The following is a 14,201-nucleotide window of genomic DNA, read 5'->3' as shown; positions in this document are numbered from 1 at the left end:
TGGGGGAAGCAGCCTAGGTATATAGATAGATAGATAGATTAATCTTCAGTGACAACTGGAAGATCACCTATGCCATGACAGTAAATTTCTTGAGCGTTTGGTTCAGGCTAATCTTGTAGCTAATTTATCAAAGTGTGAGTTTGGTCAAGCTAAAGTTCAGTACCTTGGGTACGTAATTGGTGATGGACATGTTGCACCACCAGGAGCTAAGGTTCAGGTTATAAGTGATCTTCCCAGACCTAAAAGTAGGAAAGAGCTACAAAGATTTTTGGGAATGGTAGGTTATTACAGGAGATTTGTTCTTAACTTTTCAATTCTTGTATCACCAATTACAGACCTACTGAAAAAGGGAGTTAAGTTTGTCTGGACCGATAACTGTGAATCCTCTTTCAGCAAACTTAAAGCTATCCTATTAAGTCAGCCAGTGCTCGCTACTCCAAAATTTGCTAAGCCATTTAAGATGGCTGTTGACGCAAGTGATACAGGAGCTGGGGCTGTTTTGCTGCAAGGGGATGATCAGGGTATTGAACACCCTGTATCTTATTACAGTAAGAAGTTCACTCCACCTCAAAAGAACTACTCAACTATTGGGAAAGAGCTTTTGGCCTTGATTTTGGGTTTACAGCATTTTTCATTTTATTTGCGTTCTGGTTTTGACCCCTTAGTCATTTACACCGATCGTAACCCACTGAAATTCCTTAGTAAGTTTAAAGATAAAAATCAGAGATTGACAAGATGGAGTCTACTTCTTCAGGAGTATTCATTAGTCATACAACATGTCAAGGGGAAAGAAAATGTTATTGCAGATTGCTTATCTAGACTTTAGACAGATTGTTTTAGAGTAATAAGAAATTTCCTTTGTAAATTTCTTTTTCATTGTGGGGAGGTGTTACGTAGCCTATGATTTCATCATCCTTTGTATAATTCTAACGTACAGTATGCTGCATGTTTGATCACGATTCGCCTCGTGGCTTCTATAGTGACCAGACTTACGTGTTCTACCCCACTCCCCCCCTCCTCCCCCTTATAGTAGAGTAAGTCGTTCTTTCTGTTGTTCAGAGCAGGAGTGTCAACTCTTTGTCCCCTATGGCTTCATTTGCGCGTCCTTCTTACAAGTTGTATCAAGCTCTGCTGGCCCCTTTATAATGAGCTCAGTCTCTGCATTAATTGCCACTGAGATCTACTCCTCATTTTGTTCACATCTCTGTCCTCCCATGTACAGTTGTTATTATTTTTGTGAGTGCTCAGAAAGTCTCCAACCATCTAGCTGCTGTGTAATTTGAGTATAAGTGTTATTACATTTTTTCTTGTACTGTATAGCATAAGGTGTTGGTTCGTGGGCCTGGTGAGGTTTTTGTGATTAATGTGAAGTTTTTACTGTCAGCCAGTAGTAATGATATTTTGTATCTGTAATAATATATCTTACATTAACTGAGCATTATCCAGTTTTCTCATTTTATCAGGGCTGACTTAGATAAATTTGCTATTGCTAATTTCGTGTTAATAGAGGCTATTGCAGTTAACCATATATTTAACCTGTTTTTTGCCATTACATTATCCTTATGAGTCCTGAATGTTTAGTTGTTAGTTTGAGCATTAAACTTTAACTTGTAATTTTACCTAACTGTTTTGTTTTGAACCTGGAACTTTGCGGGACAGTTTTCTCTGTTCCATAACAATATATATATATATATATATATATATATATATATATATATATATATATATATATATATATATATATATATATATATATATATATATATATATATATATGCATAATGTCAAAGGGCCAAAGTGTGTTTGGGGGTCGGGGGGATAATGGGTTTCAGCGGAGGGGGCCGGTATTTTTACTGTGCAGATATGGCAACCCTATTATTATTATTATTATTATTATTATTATTATTATCATCATTGTTTTTGTTGTTGCTGCTGTTTTTTTTGGTGAAGCCAGGATTACATGGGTTTCAAATGAGTGTAAATGATTGTGTGGCCTGTTCATTGGGCATTACCATCAACAAGTCGAGAGTCATGTAATTATAGTCTTTCAGTCTAGTGAACCACCCTGAAAGTTAATCCCCAAAACCTGGCACATCACTTGTTGTACCAGGGGATATCTACAGAAACTGCTTGTTCTCAAACCACCATATATCAGCAGCTACACGACCTAGAACATTAAATAAAAGACCAAAATATTCGCCAGTCCTTTGCCTCTCCACTGCATCTCAACACCCAGCCTTGGAGTTCCCGGGGGAGGGGAACCATAAAAGCCCCCACCATCTGCCCCTCACGTGGTGACGGCTAAGAGAGATGCCTGAAACCACTGTCTGTCTGTTTCCTTCATTCCTGCAACATTTGAGGCCCTTCCTCTAACTTCCTTTCTGTTGAACACCACCTCTCTTCCTCTAAATCTCACCTTCTCTTCTTACTGAGACTCAGCTGTCTGAAGCAACTGCTAGCAAACCCTTCTCTGTATCCTCCTACTTTCTTTTTACTCACTTGAAAGCCAAAGGTGGCTGTTGTATATATATTGCAACAACATACCTTACTCTCGTGTTCCTGAAGGTGAAAGTCGTCATTCTCTGACTAAATATAAATGTGCTGTTTACTTATACCCAAATTCTACTGACTATGAAAAAATTTCTGTCTTACTTGCAAGATGGAATACATCTTATCAATTTCTCCTTTCTCTGAAACCTCCATTCTAGGAGATTTTAATGTTCACCACCACCTTTGGCTCTCCTCTCCTGTCACTGATCAATCCAGTGAACACGGCTACATCTTTTTCATCCCTAATGTCCTACAGCAGCTTGTACAGCACCCTACCTGTATCCCTGACCGCCTTGGAGAGAGTTCCAACGTACTTGACCTTTTCCTTATGCCTGATCCTTCTGCTTATGCTGTTAATCTTTTCTCCCTGTTGGGCACCACTGATTACAATCGTATCACCTTAACCTGTTCTGTTGCTCCAGTAAGACCTGTGGACCCTCCCAAGAAGCAGTGACTTTGGCCCTTTGGAGCTGTTGACTGAGAGTCCTTAGGCAGTACTTTGATTTTTCCTGGAACAATTATAGCTTCCATGGCCGAGAGCCATTCGAGTGTGCCTCACACATTCCGGAGGTTATTCTCTTCGGCATGGAAACATACACTCTTTTATCCTGTGTTTAATGCAAAATAAAAACCTTGGTTTAATCATCCTTGTTCTAATGCTGTCCATAACAAAGAGAGGGTCTTCAAAAGGTACCAGAGCCAGCTCACCCCGGCATCTCATCTCTCTTATGTTTCTGCCCAAAATCATGCTAAGTCAGTCCTTCGCTCTGCTAAAAATAATTTCATTCATACTAAGTGAACTCTCCAACTCGAATTCTTCCCTCTCCTTCTGGTACCTTGCCAAAAACTTTCTAACAACTTTACTTCATCATTCTTCCCTATTGTCCACTCTGATAGCTCTGTACCTGTTTCTTCTACTGATGAAGCAAAATTCTTCTGCCAGACTTTCTCTTCCAGTTCCATCTAGGACGATTCCAATGCTGTTTCCCCAACACTTCCTCCCTCAGACTTCCTCATGGATGAAATTCAAATTTCTTCAGTTGATGTGTTTTCTATCATAAGTGGCCTCAATACCAACAAGGCATATGAGCCTGATGGGGTCCGTCCTTATGTCCTTAAGAACTGTGCTTCTGTGCTAACATCCTGCCTTGGCAAACTCTTTCACCTTTGAATGTCAACTTGCACCTTTCTTTCTTGCTGGAAGTTTGCCCTTATTCAGCCTGTCTCAAAGAAGGGTAACCATTCCCAGTCCTCTAACTATCGCCGAATTACTTTAACATCCTGAATTTTTAAAGTTTTTGAATTTACTAACAAAAATGTTTTACAGCACATTCTCAGTCATAACACTCCCGCACGTCAGTATGGGATGCTCCACTGGCAATCTTCTCACCTTCCTTTCAGACTCCTGGTCATCTTCCTTTCGGGACTTTGTCAAAAGCTTTGCCATTGCACTTGATATCTCAAAGGCTTTTGATCGAGTCTGGCAAAGATCTTTAATTTCCAAACTGCTCTCTTTCTGTTTCTATCCTTCTATCTATGCCTTTATCTGTAGCTTCCTTTCTGGTCATTCTACTGTCTAGCTGCTGTTGTTGACGGCCACTCGTCTTCTCCTAGGGTTATCAGTAGTGGTGTTCCTCAGGTGATGCTGCTAGTGTTAGACTAAAGCTCAAAGTCGCTGCTACACATCGCTCCTGTCGCGATCACGCTATGCCCGCTCGTTGGCGAGCTATTTAAGAAGATCAGGTTCTTTTTGGACAGCTCTCGTATGTAATGTCATGGTATATAATGTTATGTAATTTTATGAACTGTTACGTTTTGTTGACAGATTCAGGTGGATCACTGCTGTTTGAAACATCTGAATGCTGCTGTTGATTTGATGGTAGAGGGGATTACTGTGTTATGGTATGCTGTGTTGTGTTATGATATGTTACCTCATGTTGGCAGGTTCATAAGGCCGCTGCTGCTGCTCTGAATACTGACTGCTGAAGCTGATGTGGTGGAGGAAGTTACTGTGCTATTCTGTTCTATGCTGCTCTGTGTTCTGTTATTGTATATACAGTATTATTTTGTCATGGTATGTTGACAGGCCCATTGCTGCTTGAACACTGTATCTGTTGATGCTTATGTGGCACTGTAGACATTTGGTATGGTATGCTGTGTGTTGTTATTTTGTTATGTTGGCAGGTTCATGAAGCCACCATTGCTGCTCTGAACACTGTAGTTGCTGATGTTGATCTGATGGAGGAAGTTCCTGTGTTATGCTATGCTATGCTGTTTTGTGGTCTGTTATGATGTATGTTATCATGTTATGTTTTGGCAGGTTCATGAGGCCGCCACTGCTGCTCTGAACACTGTAGCTGCCGATGCTGATGTGGCAGTAGAAGGAGTTACTATCACAGGGAAAGCCAAGCAAATCACAGGAGCACCACAACCTGTCCAAATAGATGTAAGTAAAACAGAATATAAATATAAACAAGAAGGATGACTCGCAGATGCAACACTTGTGTCAGAGGACCAGCCTTTGGCTTTGTCCTGTGACCTAGGCCTTGGACTGACTTGTTCCCTAAACTGAATTACTTCATTCTTGCCTGACCCTCAACATTGCCACAATGATTGGTGTAGATTGCATAAAAACTTTTACCTGGCTTTGTCACGTGACCTTGACCTTTTCCCTATTGTACCACAAAACGTTAGGCCAACCTCTTGGTTGACCATTATGCTTTCCATCAACTGTGGTCTGGATCAGATCAACACAGACACACACGGGTGAAATTTGATCATGCTGTGTGACCTTGACAGTTGTCTGAGTGTTCTTAAAATCGAATCCCTTCTTCCATGCCTTACTCTCAGTCCTTCCACCAAGTTTGGTTTAAATCTGATTAAAACTTTTTAATCTGCCCTTCCCCTGTGACCCAGACTGTTAAGAGTATTCCTACAGTGTAATCCTTTCATCCTTACCATACCCTAAAGCCTTCCACCAAGTGTAGTGTAAATATGCTGATCTTGCCATGTGACCAGACTTTGACCTTGCCCTGTGACCCTGACTGCTGATTAAATGGTCTTAAAACAGAATCCCTTCGTCCTTCTGTTACTCTCAACCGTCCCACCGAGTTAGGCCTAAGTCGAATCAAAGCTGTTTATGGTGACCTTGCCCTGTGACCTTGACATTAATCCCTGCCCTGTGACCTTGACATTAATCCCTGCCCTGTGACCTTGACATTAATCCCTGCCATGTTACCTTGACATTAATCCCTGCCCTGTTACCTTGACATTAATCCCTGCCATATTACCTTAACATTAATCCCTGCCATGTTACCTTAACATTAATCCCTGCCATGTTACCTTAACATTAATCCCTGCCATGTTACCTTAACATTAATCCCTGCCATGTTACCTTAACATTAATCCCTGCCATGTTACCTTAACATTAATCCCTGCCATGTTACCTTAACATTAATCCCTGCCATGTTACCTTAACATTAATCCCTGCCATGTTACCTTGACAGTAATCCCTGCCATGTTACCTTAACATTAATCCCTGCCCTGTTACCTTGACACTAATCCTTGCCGTGTAACCCTGTCCTTTCTCTGCCTTTTAATCCAATCCTTTCAGTCTTGGCTTATACGGAAATCATGGCCAAAGACTGATCTAAATCGAATACAAGCCTTGACATGTGGCCTTGGCCTTGGACCAGGTGTTCTAAAGAACAACAGGTAACCCCCATGGCCGACCATCTGACTCTTCACCAAGTTTGGCTAAAGTCAGATGAAAGCTGTTTACCTTGTTTTGTTTACACACACACACACACACACACACACACACACACACACACACACACACACACACACACACACACACACACACACACACACACACACACTCACACACACAAACACACACGCACACACACACACACACACATACACACACACACACACACACACACACACACACACACACACACACACACACACACAAATTACTAAATCATCCTGCTCTTGCTTTGTGAGCGTGGGTGTAAATATATATATATATATATATATATATATATATATATATATATATATATATATATATATATATATATATATATATATATATATATTGGTCAACTTTACTGGTTCATGATTTATTGTCCCATCAGAAGCATAAGAACTTGGTGCTAGGCAGATGCATTTCGGGCATGGGAATAACTTACTGTCTCCAAACACTGAAAGCAAAGTTAGCAGTCGCCATCCCTGAATGGCATTATGTGGGCAAATAACACCAACCATACCTCAGCTTTAAACTCGTACAGGCTACAGTCAGTTGGAACACCTTAACTTACTAGACAAAGATGTGCCCATTATCCAACAAAACAGTGGAAAGGCAAATAATTACACTTGTTAGGTGGACATAATTCTGGGAACATGAATGATGGGTGCGTCATCGGGTGGACCATTTCGCTTGGCATTCTAATGACAGTTTCCTGATTTTTGTAACATCTCTTTCCATGTTCCATAATCTTACATGACTTCATCAGTAGACGGAAAAAGGTCAGAATGGTACAGTGACGAAAAGCAGGTACAGACAGACACACAAGTATCTTCCCAAACTTTGACAAATGCATAGGGGAAAAGTTAAACCATATTATGAAACACCCATTAATAGAGACAGGGATTTTTCATTGTATTCTGCCTGTTGTAAATTTCCTTCAGACAGAACTGGAAAGATAATTGTTTCTTAGACTGTACAGTAGTATGGGTGGTGACCACAGAGGCCTGGTGATGTAGTGGGTTAAGGTGCTCCAAGTGGATGTGGACCATAAGGGTTCAGTCTGAGGGATGGTTGCTGTTTACTGAATACATTATACCCGTCAAGGAAGAGTGGCTGGTTTCCTTGCCGTTAATATCTGGACTGAATAGCATGACCCGGACTCCCTTGTGGGGGTAACTCAGGACTGGATGATGTATGGATAGATGGATGGATGATGTATGAATGGATGATGGATGGATGATGTACAGAAGGATGGATGGATGATGGATGGATGGATAGTTGGATGGATGGATGATGGATGGATAGATGAATGGATGATGGATGGATAGATGGATGGTTGATGGATGGATAGATGGATGGATGATGGATGGATGATGGATGTATAGATGGATGGGTGGATGACGATTGGATGGATGATGTATGGACAGATGAATGGATGAAGTATGGATGGATGATGGATGACATATGGATGTATGTATGGATAGATGGATGATGTATGGATGGATGGATGATGTAAATATAAATGAGTGGATAGATGTATGTATGAATGGAAGAATGGATTATGCATGGATGGATGGATGGATTATGTGTGTATGGATGGACGGATGATGTATGTATGGTTGGATGGACGTATAGATGGATGGATGGATGATATATGGATGGATGGATAAATTGATTATGTTTGTATGAATGAATTATGTGTATATGGATGGATGGGTGAACGAATGGATTACCAGGTATGTATGGATGGATGGATGATGTATGTATGGTTGGATGGATGTATAGATGGATGGATGGATAAATGGATTATGTTTGTATGAATGGATGATGTATGTATGGATGGATAATGTATGTATGGATGGATGATGTATGGATGAATGGATGGATGATGTATGGATGAATGGATGGATGATGTATGGATGGATAATGTCTGGATGGATGGATGATGTATGGATGGATCGATAATGTATGGATGGATGGATGAATGGATGATGAATGGAAGGATGGATGTAGTATGATGTATGGATTGGTAGATGAATGGATGATGTATGTATGGATGGATGATGTATAGAAGAATGGATGATGTATAGATGGACGGATGATGTATGTATGGATGGATGATGTATGGATGCATGGATGATGTATGGATGCATGGATGATGTATTGATTGAGGATGTATGGATGGATAGGTGGATGATGGATGGATGGATGGGTAGATGATGTAAGGATGGATGATGTATGTATGGATGGATGGATAGATGGATGGATGGATGGATGATTTATGGGTAGATGGATGGATGACGCATGGATGAATGTATGGATAATGTATAGATAGATGGATGATGTATGTAAGGATGGATGGATGCTGTATGGATGGATGGATGGATGGATGGATGGATATTTATGTATGAAGGGAGGGAAGGTTTATGGATGTATGGACAACAGTATCATATTCTTGACCCCTTTAACAAGATAACATCATTCAACGCTTTCATCCCAAGAACATTTGCTTTAATCTTTCTGATGCCATTTCTTCTTCCAGCTTTAATGAAGACCCTAACAGTGAAAAGACTTAGTGAAGGTTATATACAAAAACCACATCAGTTTAAGAGTTTAAGAGCTTATTTAGACATGGATAATATCATTAGGAGAAAAGTGATGGAGCAATATATACGTCGTCAAACTGAATAAGCTAACTTATACATAGGCATGTCAGAATGGCGTGTGTGTCTGCTTTCTTTTCCTTGTAGTTATTTTGGTAGAAAACATTAAAGTAGGCCTTTGTTAAGCCCATACTGACCAACCAACAACATCGATCATCAGTGTAGATCACCCCATCCCGGTCCATCCTTCCCACTCTATTCCATCCACCCCACACTTTTTTTTTTTTTTTTACATCCCGTCACACGACCAGAAAACACTCAGCGCATACCTCCGCCGATGCCGGATCCGGATCAGGATTCTTCCCAAAATTTACTCACTTCTTTCTTGGCCCTTGTCCCACCCTTCCACAAAATTTCACTGAAATTAAATGAGAATTTTTGGAGATACTGTGCGGTAGGATCTGGATCCGGACCAGGATCCACCCCAAAATTTAAATAATTCCTTCTTGGCCCATAGTCCACCGTTCCACAATATTCATTGAAAGTCATTGAGAACTTTTGAAGGTACTGTGCCGTAGGATCCGGATCCGCCCCAAAATTTAATTAGTTCTTTCTTGGCTGATGACCCTCCCTTCCACAAAATTTTATTGAAATTCACTGAGAACTTTCAGAGATATCGTGTGAACAAACAAACAAAAAATCCCAGATCACAACCAAAATCTAATGGATTGTTCGTTGGGTCATACCCTACCCCTCCAAAAATTTCAGCCAAATCCGTTCATAACTTTTTGAACAATCCTGCTAACAGACAGACAAACAAACCAACCTCCTGGTGGATGTAAACAAGAAGGCGTTATTGGAGACGGTGGTAACTCACAAGCCTTCTGTGACACCTTTGGTTATACAGGTAAAACTAAATATACAAAATAAAACAAAGGCAATGAAACGAAGAGTTAAAATTTTGATTTTCATTACTGTACAGGCAAAGGATGTCTGTAGGAACCTCACGAGTGGTAAGATGATTTATGGTGTCAATCAACATAAAAGTCGCAGTCTGTACGGCAAGATAGAAAGGGGGCGAGGTGTGTATTGTGGTCGACCAATGCTGATCCTGCATTGTCTTCAAGATCAGCCTCTACCCAAGAATGCCGAAGTTGTACAGGTAAGCGTGTTTGGTCTGTTTGCTTAGTAACAGACTGGGTTAGTTTGTTTGTTAGGCTAGTGTGCTGGGTTAGGTAAAGTGAGGTTAGGTACGAAAATAAGAAAAACATGGAAGAATAATCATCTTGGGAAAATCAGACTGAATGCATAGTGTAAAAATGTTACACAGAGGGGAAGTCTGTGTACCGATGTGTGCTGGCTGTGAATTTATATCCTTGAGATATGAACATCTGTACAGGGTGGCGTATAAATAGCACTCCACTACAAATTTATCTTGGGGTATTTTGTGTGTTGCATGGACGGCTCAGTCTGCTGGGGTGGGGGTAGGTGTGGCAGTGTTGGTAGGAAATGTAGAAATAATGCAGGTTAGACGTTGTCATCACTGATAGAGCCGTCCCCGCAACACACAAGAAATCACCAAGCAGAATGGAACATGAGCTGCCTTGTATTTAATTTTTGCTGACCCTACAATAGTGTATTCAGTTTAGAGGACTCAGAGTGAAGCAGTTAATGAAGACTAACACCTCCTGTCTGAAGGGTTTTCTTAAGCTATACCAAACTCTATTGGCGGCAGGGATGAAATTCATAATACTTCTTTGTGTTCAAGTGTTTTAACCTTATACTGAAAACTGGACAGCAGGATTCTCATTTTTTTTTTTAATCAAGTTGTCTTTGTTTTATTGTTTTTACCTTTTATGTGTGTGTGTGGATGACAGGATGATAAAATGTTTAATGGATGCAAGAGTATATAGAGGTTGGGGGAGTGGACTTTCCGACCACCAGTTGGTGGTGGTCAGAATCAAGGACCAAATGAAATGGACAAATAGAAGAACGAAAGGACAGGAGGAAGTAGTTCATACAAGGAGAGTGGAAAGGTTACAAGAGGATGGAAAAAAGGCAGAATATAAGAGGGAAGTGGAAGAGCGATTGGGTAAGCATGGAGTGGAGAAGATGGAGGACGTGGAAGGTGTGTGTAAGATATTCACAGAAGAAATCTGTGAGGTGGTGTGGGGGGTGAAGAGAGACAAAAGGGGGTGCAGGGAACAGCATGGTGGAATGAAGAGGTGAGGGTGGCAGTGGCACAAAGGAGGAAAGCGTATCGTGAGTAGATGAGAAACGAGCGAGGAAGAAGTTGAGAGACGGAAGAGAGAGTTATATGTAGAGAGGGGGAGAGAGAGGTAAAAAGATTAGTAAAAGAAAGATGAGAGTAGATGAGGAATTTGGAAGGAATTTGAGTGTTAAGTGGAGGGAATGTAAGAAAATGTTCTGGAAAGAGGTAAAGAGAGTTAGGGTGACAAAGAAGTTAGTTCGGGATTTAAGATAATATTGGTAGATTACAAGTGAAGAAGGGAGAAAAGGTGAGCAGATGGAGAGAACACTTTAAGGAACCGCTGAATGTAGAGAATGAAAGTAATGCGAGTGTACGTGGCTGGGGAATGGCTGGGAGATGGAGGGATGTTGAAAAATCAGTATGATGGAAGTTGTGAAAGCAATGAAGAAAGTTAAAATGGGGAAAGCCCCAGGTGTTGATGTAGTGTGTGGTGAAATGCTGAAGCATGGGGGAGAGATAGTAGTACAATGGATGTGGAAAATGTGCAGATTGGCCTGGGAGGAAGGTAGAGTCCTAGAGGATTAGAAGTCATGTATAATTATTCCCCTGTACAAAGGAAAAGGGGAAAAGAAGTATGTGGTAATCATAGGGGCATTTGTCTTCTTAGTGTAATAGGAAGTACACAGTAGGATACTTATTGACAAAGTCAGGAAATAACAGAGGAATTAGTGAGAAGAACAGGGAGGTTTTAGGAAGGGAAGAGGTTGTGTATATCAGATATTCATTCTTAGATCTTCAGTGGAAAAGTTTCTAGAGAAGGGAAGTTGTATGTGGCCTTCATGGATTTGGAGAAAGCATATGAGATAGACAAGGATTGTGGAAAGTATTAAGAATATATGGAGTAGATGGGAAGCTGTTGAATGCTGTGAAGAGTATGTATGAGGGCGCTAAGGCTGCAGTTCGTGTGGATATTGAACTGTTTGAATTTTTCTATTTGAAGGTTGGATTGAGACAGGGATGTGTCATGTCTCCATGGTTGTTCAGTCTGTATATGAATGGGGTTCTAAATGAGATACAAGGTAGGGAGGTTGGAGCAGCCCTAGTGAGACAAGGCGGTGTTTGGAAACTCCCTGTACTGTTGTTTTCAGATGATACTGTGCTGTTGAGTGAAGACAAAGTGGAGCTACAAAGCTTGATGAATGAGTTTGAGAGTGTGTAAGAAACGGAATCTAAAGGTGAATGTAGGGAAGAGTAAAGTTATGGTCTTCGAGAGAAGTGAAGTCAGTGAATGTACAGTGAGACTGGATATAGATGAAATGAATAATGTGAGTACTTATAAGTACTTGGGTAGTGTGATGAATAAGGATGGAAGTTTAGAGGGTGAAGTTGAAGGTGTACAACAAGGAAGAAAGGCTGCTGGTTCCTTGAAAGCAGTGATAGGAAACAGGGAAGTGAGCATGGAAGTGAAAAAGCTACTACATGACAGTATTGTGATACCAACCCTAACGTATGGAAGTGAAGCTTGGACCTTGTTGGAGGGACACAAGTCGAGAGTGAGAGCAGTGGAAATGAGTTATTTGAGAGAAGCCTGTGGAGCCACATGGAAAGACAGACTGACAAATGAGGAAGTGAAGGAATATTATGGTGTGGATATGCATGTGATAGGAAGTGTTAGGTGAAACACACTAAGGTGGTTTGGCCATGTGGAGAGGATGGAGAGTGAGATGCTGACGCAGAGAGTGTATGTGAGAGAGATGGAGGGGGGGAGGGAAAGGGAGGAGGTGGCCAAGGATGAGATGGAGGGATGGAGTGGAGAGGTATATGAGAGAGGGAGGTGTGAGCTTGGAGCAGGGCAGTGATATGGTGGGGGACAGGGCGACATGGAGGTTAATTGTTTGTTGCCACCCCTTACGGGATTAAGGCGTCTGGCAATAGATAGATAGACCTTTTCATGTCATTCTCATTTTCTCCTTTCCTGTTTCTGTTCCACTGCTAGTTATATATACAGTATTTGCTTTGAATTAATGCCATATGGTCTTTGATACATGGCGCTGGGTCCATTTATAGTAGCTTAATTCTGTATCGTAATTTCTGAAGTATGTAAAAAATGTACATGTCTGGCCTCGCTATAGTGGTTAGGAAATAGTGACCATAGATGCTCCAAAAACGCAAGTAAAAAGTTAGGTGCGTCTCCCTCCTTCATGATTCAAGATGGTACCATGAAAGGAAAAATTATACCCTCTGTGAATAAGTGTTTGTGAAGCCACGACAGAGTCAGCCTGACCTGGGTCCTATTTAGTTTTGGATACCTGAAGAAGATATAAGCTAGACTAAAAATGTTGTATCTTCATAATAGACATTAAGCTTGTTTTATTAAGTCACCCAGTATTAACTAAATAGTCATTAATAGTTGTGAAGTTGATTCATAGTAATTTGTAGACTAAATTGCAGTGAATGCACGGGAAAACACTAAACAGCCGCATGTCCAAATGTAAACCAGGTGTTTGACTGGTAAAAGGAATCAGATGTCGCAGTAAATTACCTTTTTTTTTTTTTTTTTTAACGTCAAAAATGCTCCGTCTTTACTGTTAGATGTCTGACCTTAGGTATAGATCCTAAGACTGCTTAGTTATAGCAATGCATCATATTACTTTGTTCCTCTCTATCCTTCTGTACCCTCTCTTTGCTCCTGTTCTGAGAAAATGGACTGAAGTTGTAAGAAGGAGCTTATTGATAAATAAATAATATATAATAATGTATGTGGAATGCATATAGGGACTGCTTCGTTAGGAATGCTAAAGCGGTGTGTGGTGTGGCAAGAATACAACAAAGAAGAAAGGTACGGCATGGTGGGATGATGAGGTTAAGAGAGCAGTGGAGGAAAAGAGGAAGATGTGGCTAAAGTGGTTACAGGACAGGGGTTCAGTTGAAATAAGAACTGAGTATATTGAGTGCAAGAAGCACGTAAAGAGACTAGTGAGGAGGAAAAAGAAGGAGGTAAATGATGATCTAGGAAGAAAAATGAATGACAACAACTCTGAAAATAGGAAGTTATTCTGGAAAGAAGTGCAGAAATGTA

At 40.8% G+C, this 14,201-nt stretch overlaps 1 protein-coding gene across 1 annotated transcript in view; it reads left to right on the top strand.

The window, feature by feature from the left end:
- The window catches only part of LOC145409856 (uncharacterized), a 38,960-nt gene that overhangs the window by 8,421 nt on the left and 16,338 nt on the right, over window positions 1-14,201 (top strand). The window contains exons 3-4 of the mRNA XM_080280138.1: window positions 4,871-4,996; window positions 9,893-10,072. Coding sequence (XP_080136264.1) covers window positions 4,871-4,996; window positions 9,893-10,072 — 306 coding nt within the window. The remainder of the gene's footprint in view (window positions 1-4,870; window positions 4,997-9,892; window positions 10,073-14,201) is intronic.

Source organism: Coenobita brevimanus, chromosome 83 (genome assembly GCF_032717465.1).
Source record: "Coenobita brevimanus isolate Jiangsu-jjx chromosome 83, ASM3271746v2, whole genome shotgun sequence".
NCBI lineage: Eukaryota > Metazoa > Arthropoda > Malacostraca > Decapoda > Coenobitidae > Coenobita > Coenobita brevimanus.
The sequence above is the reverse complement of the archived record's forward strand: the minus strand, read 5'-3'. Positions and strand labels throughout refer to the sequence as shown.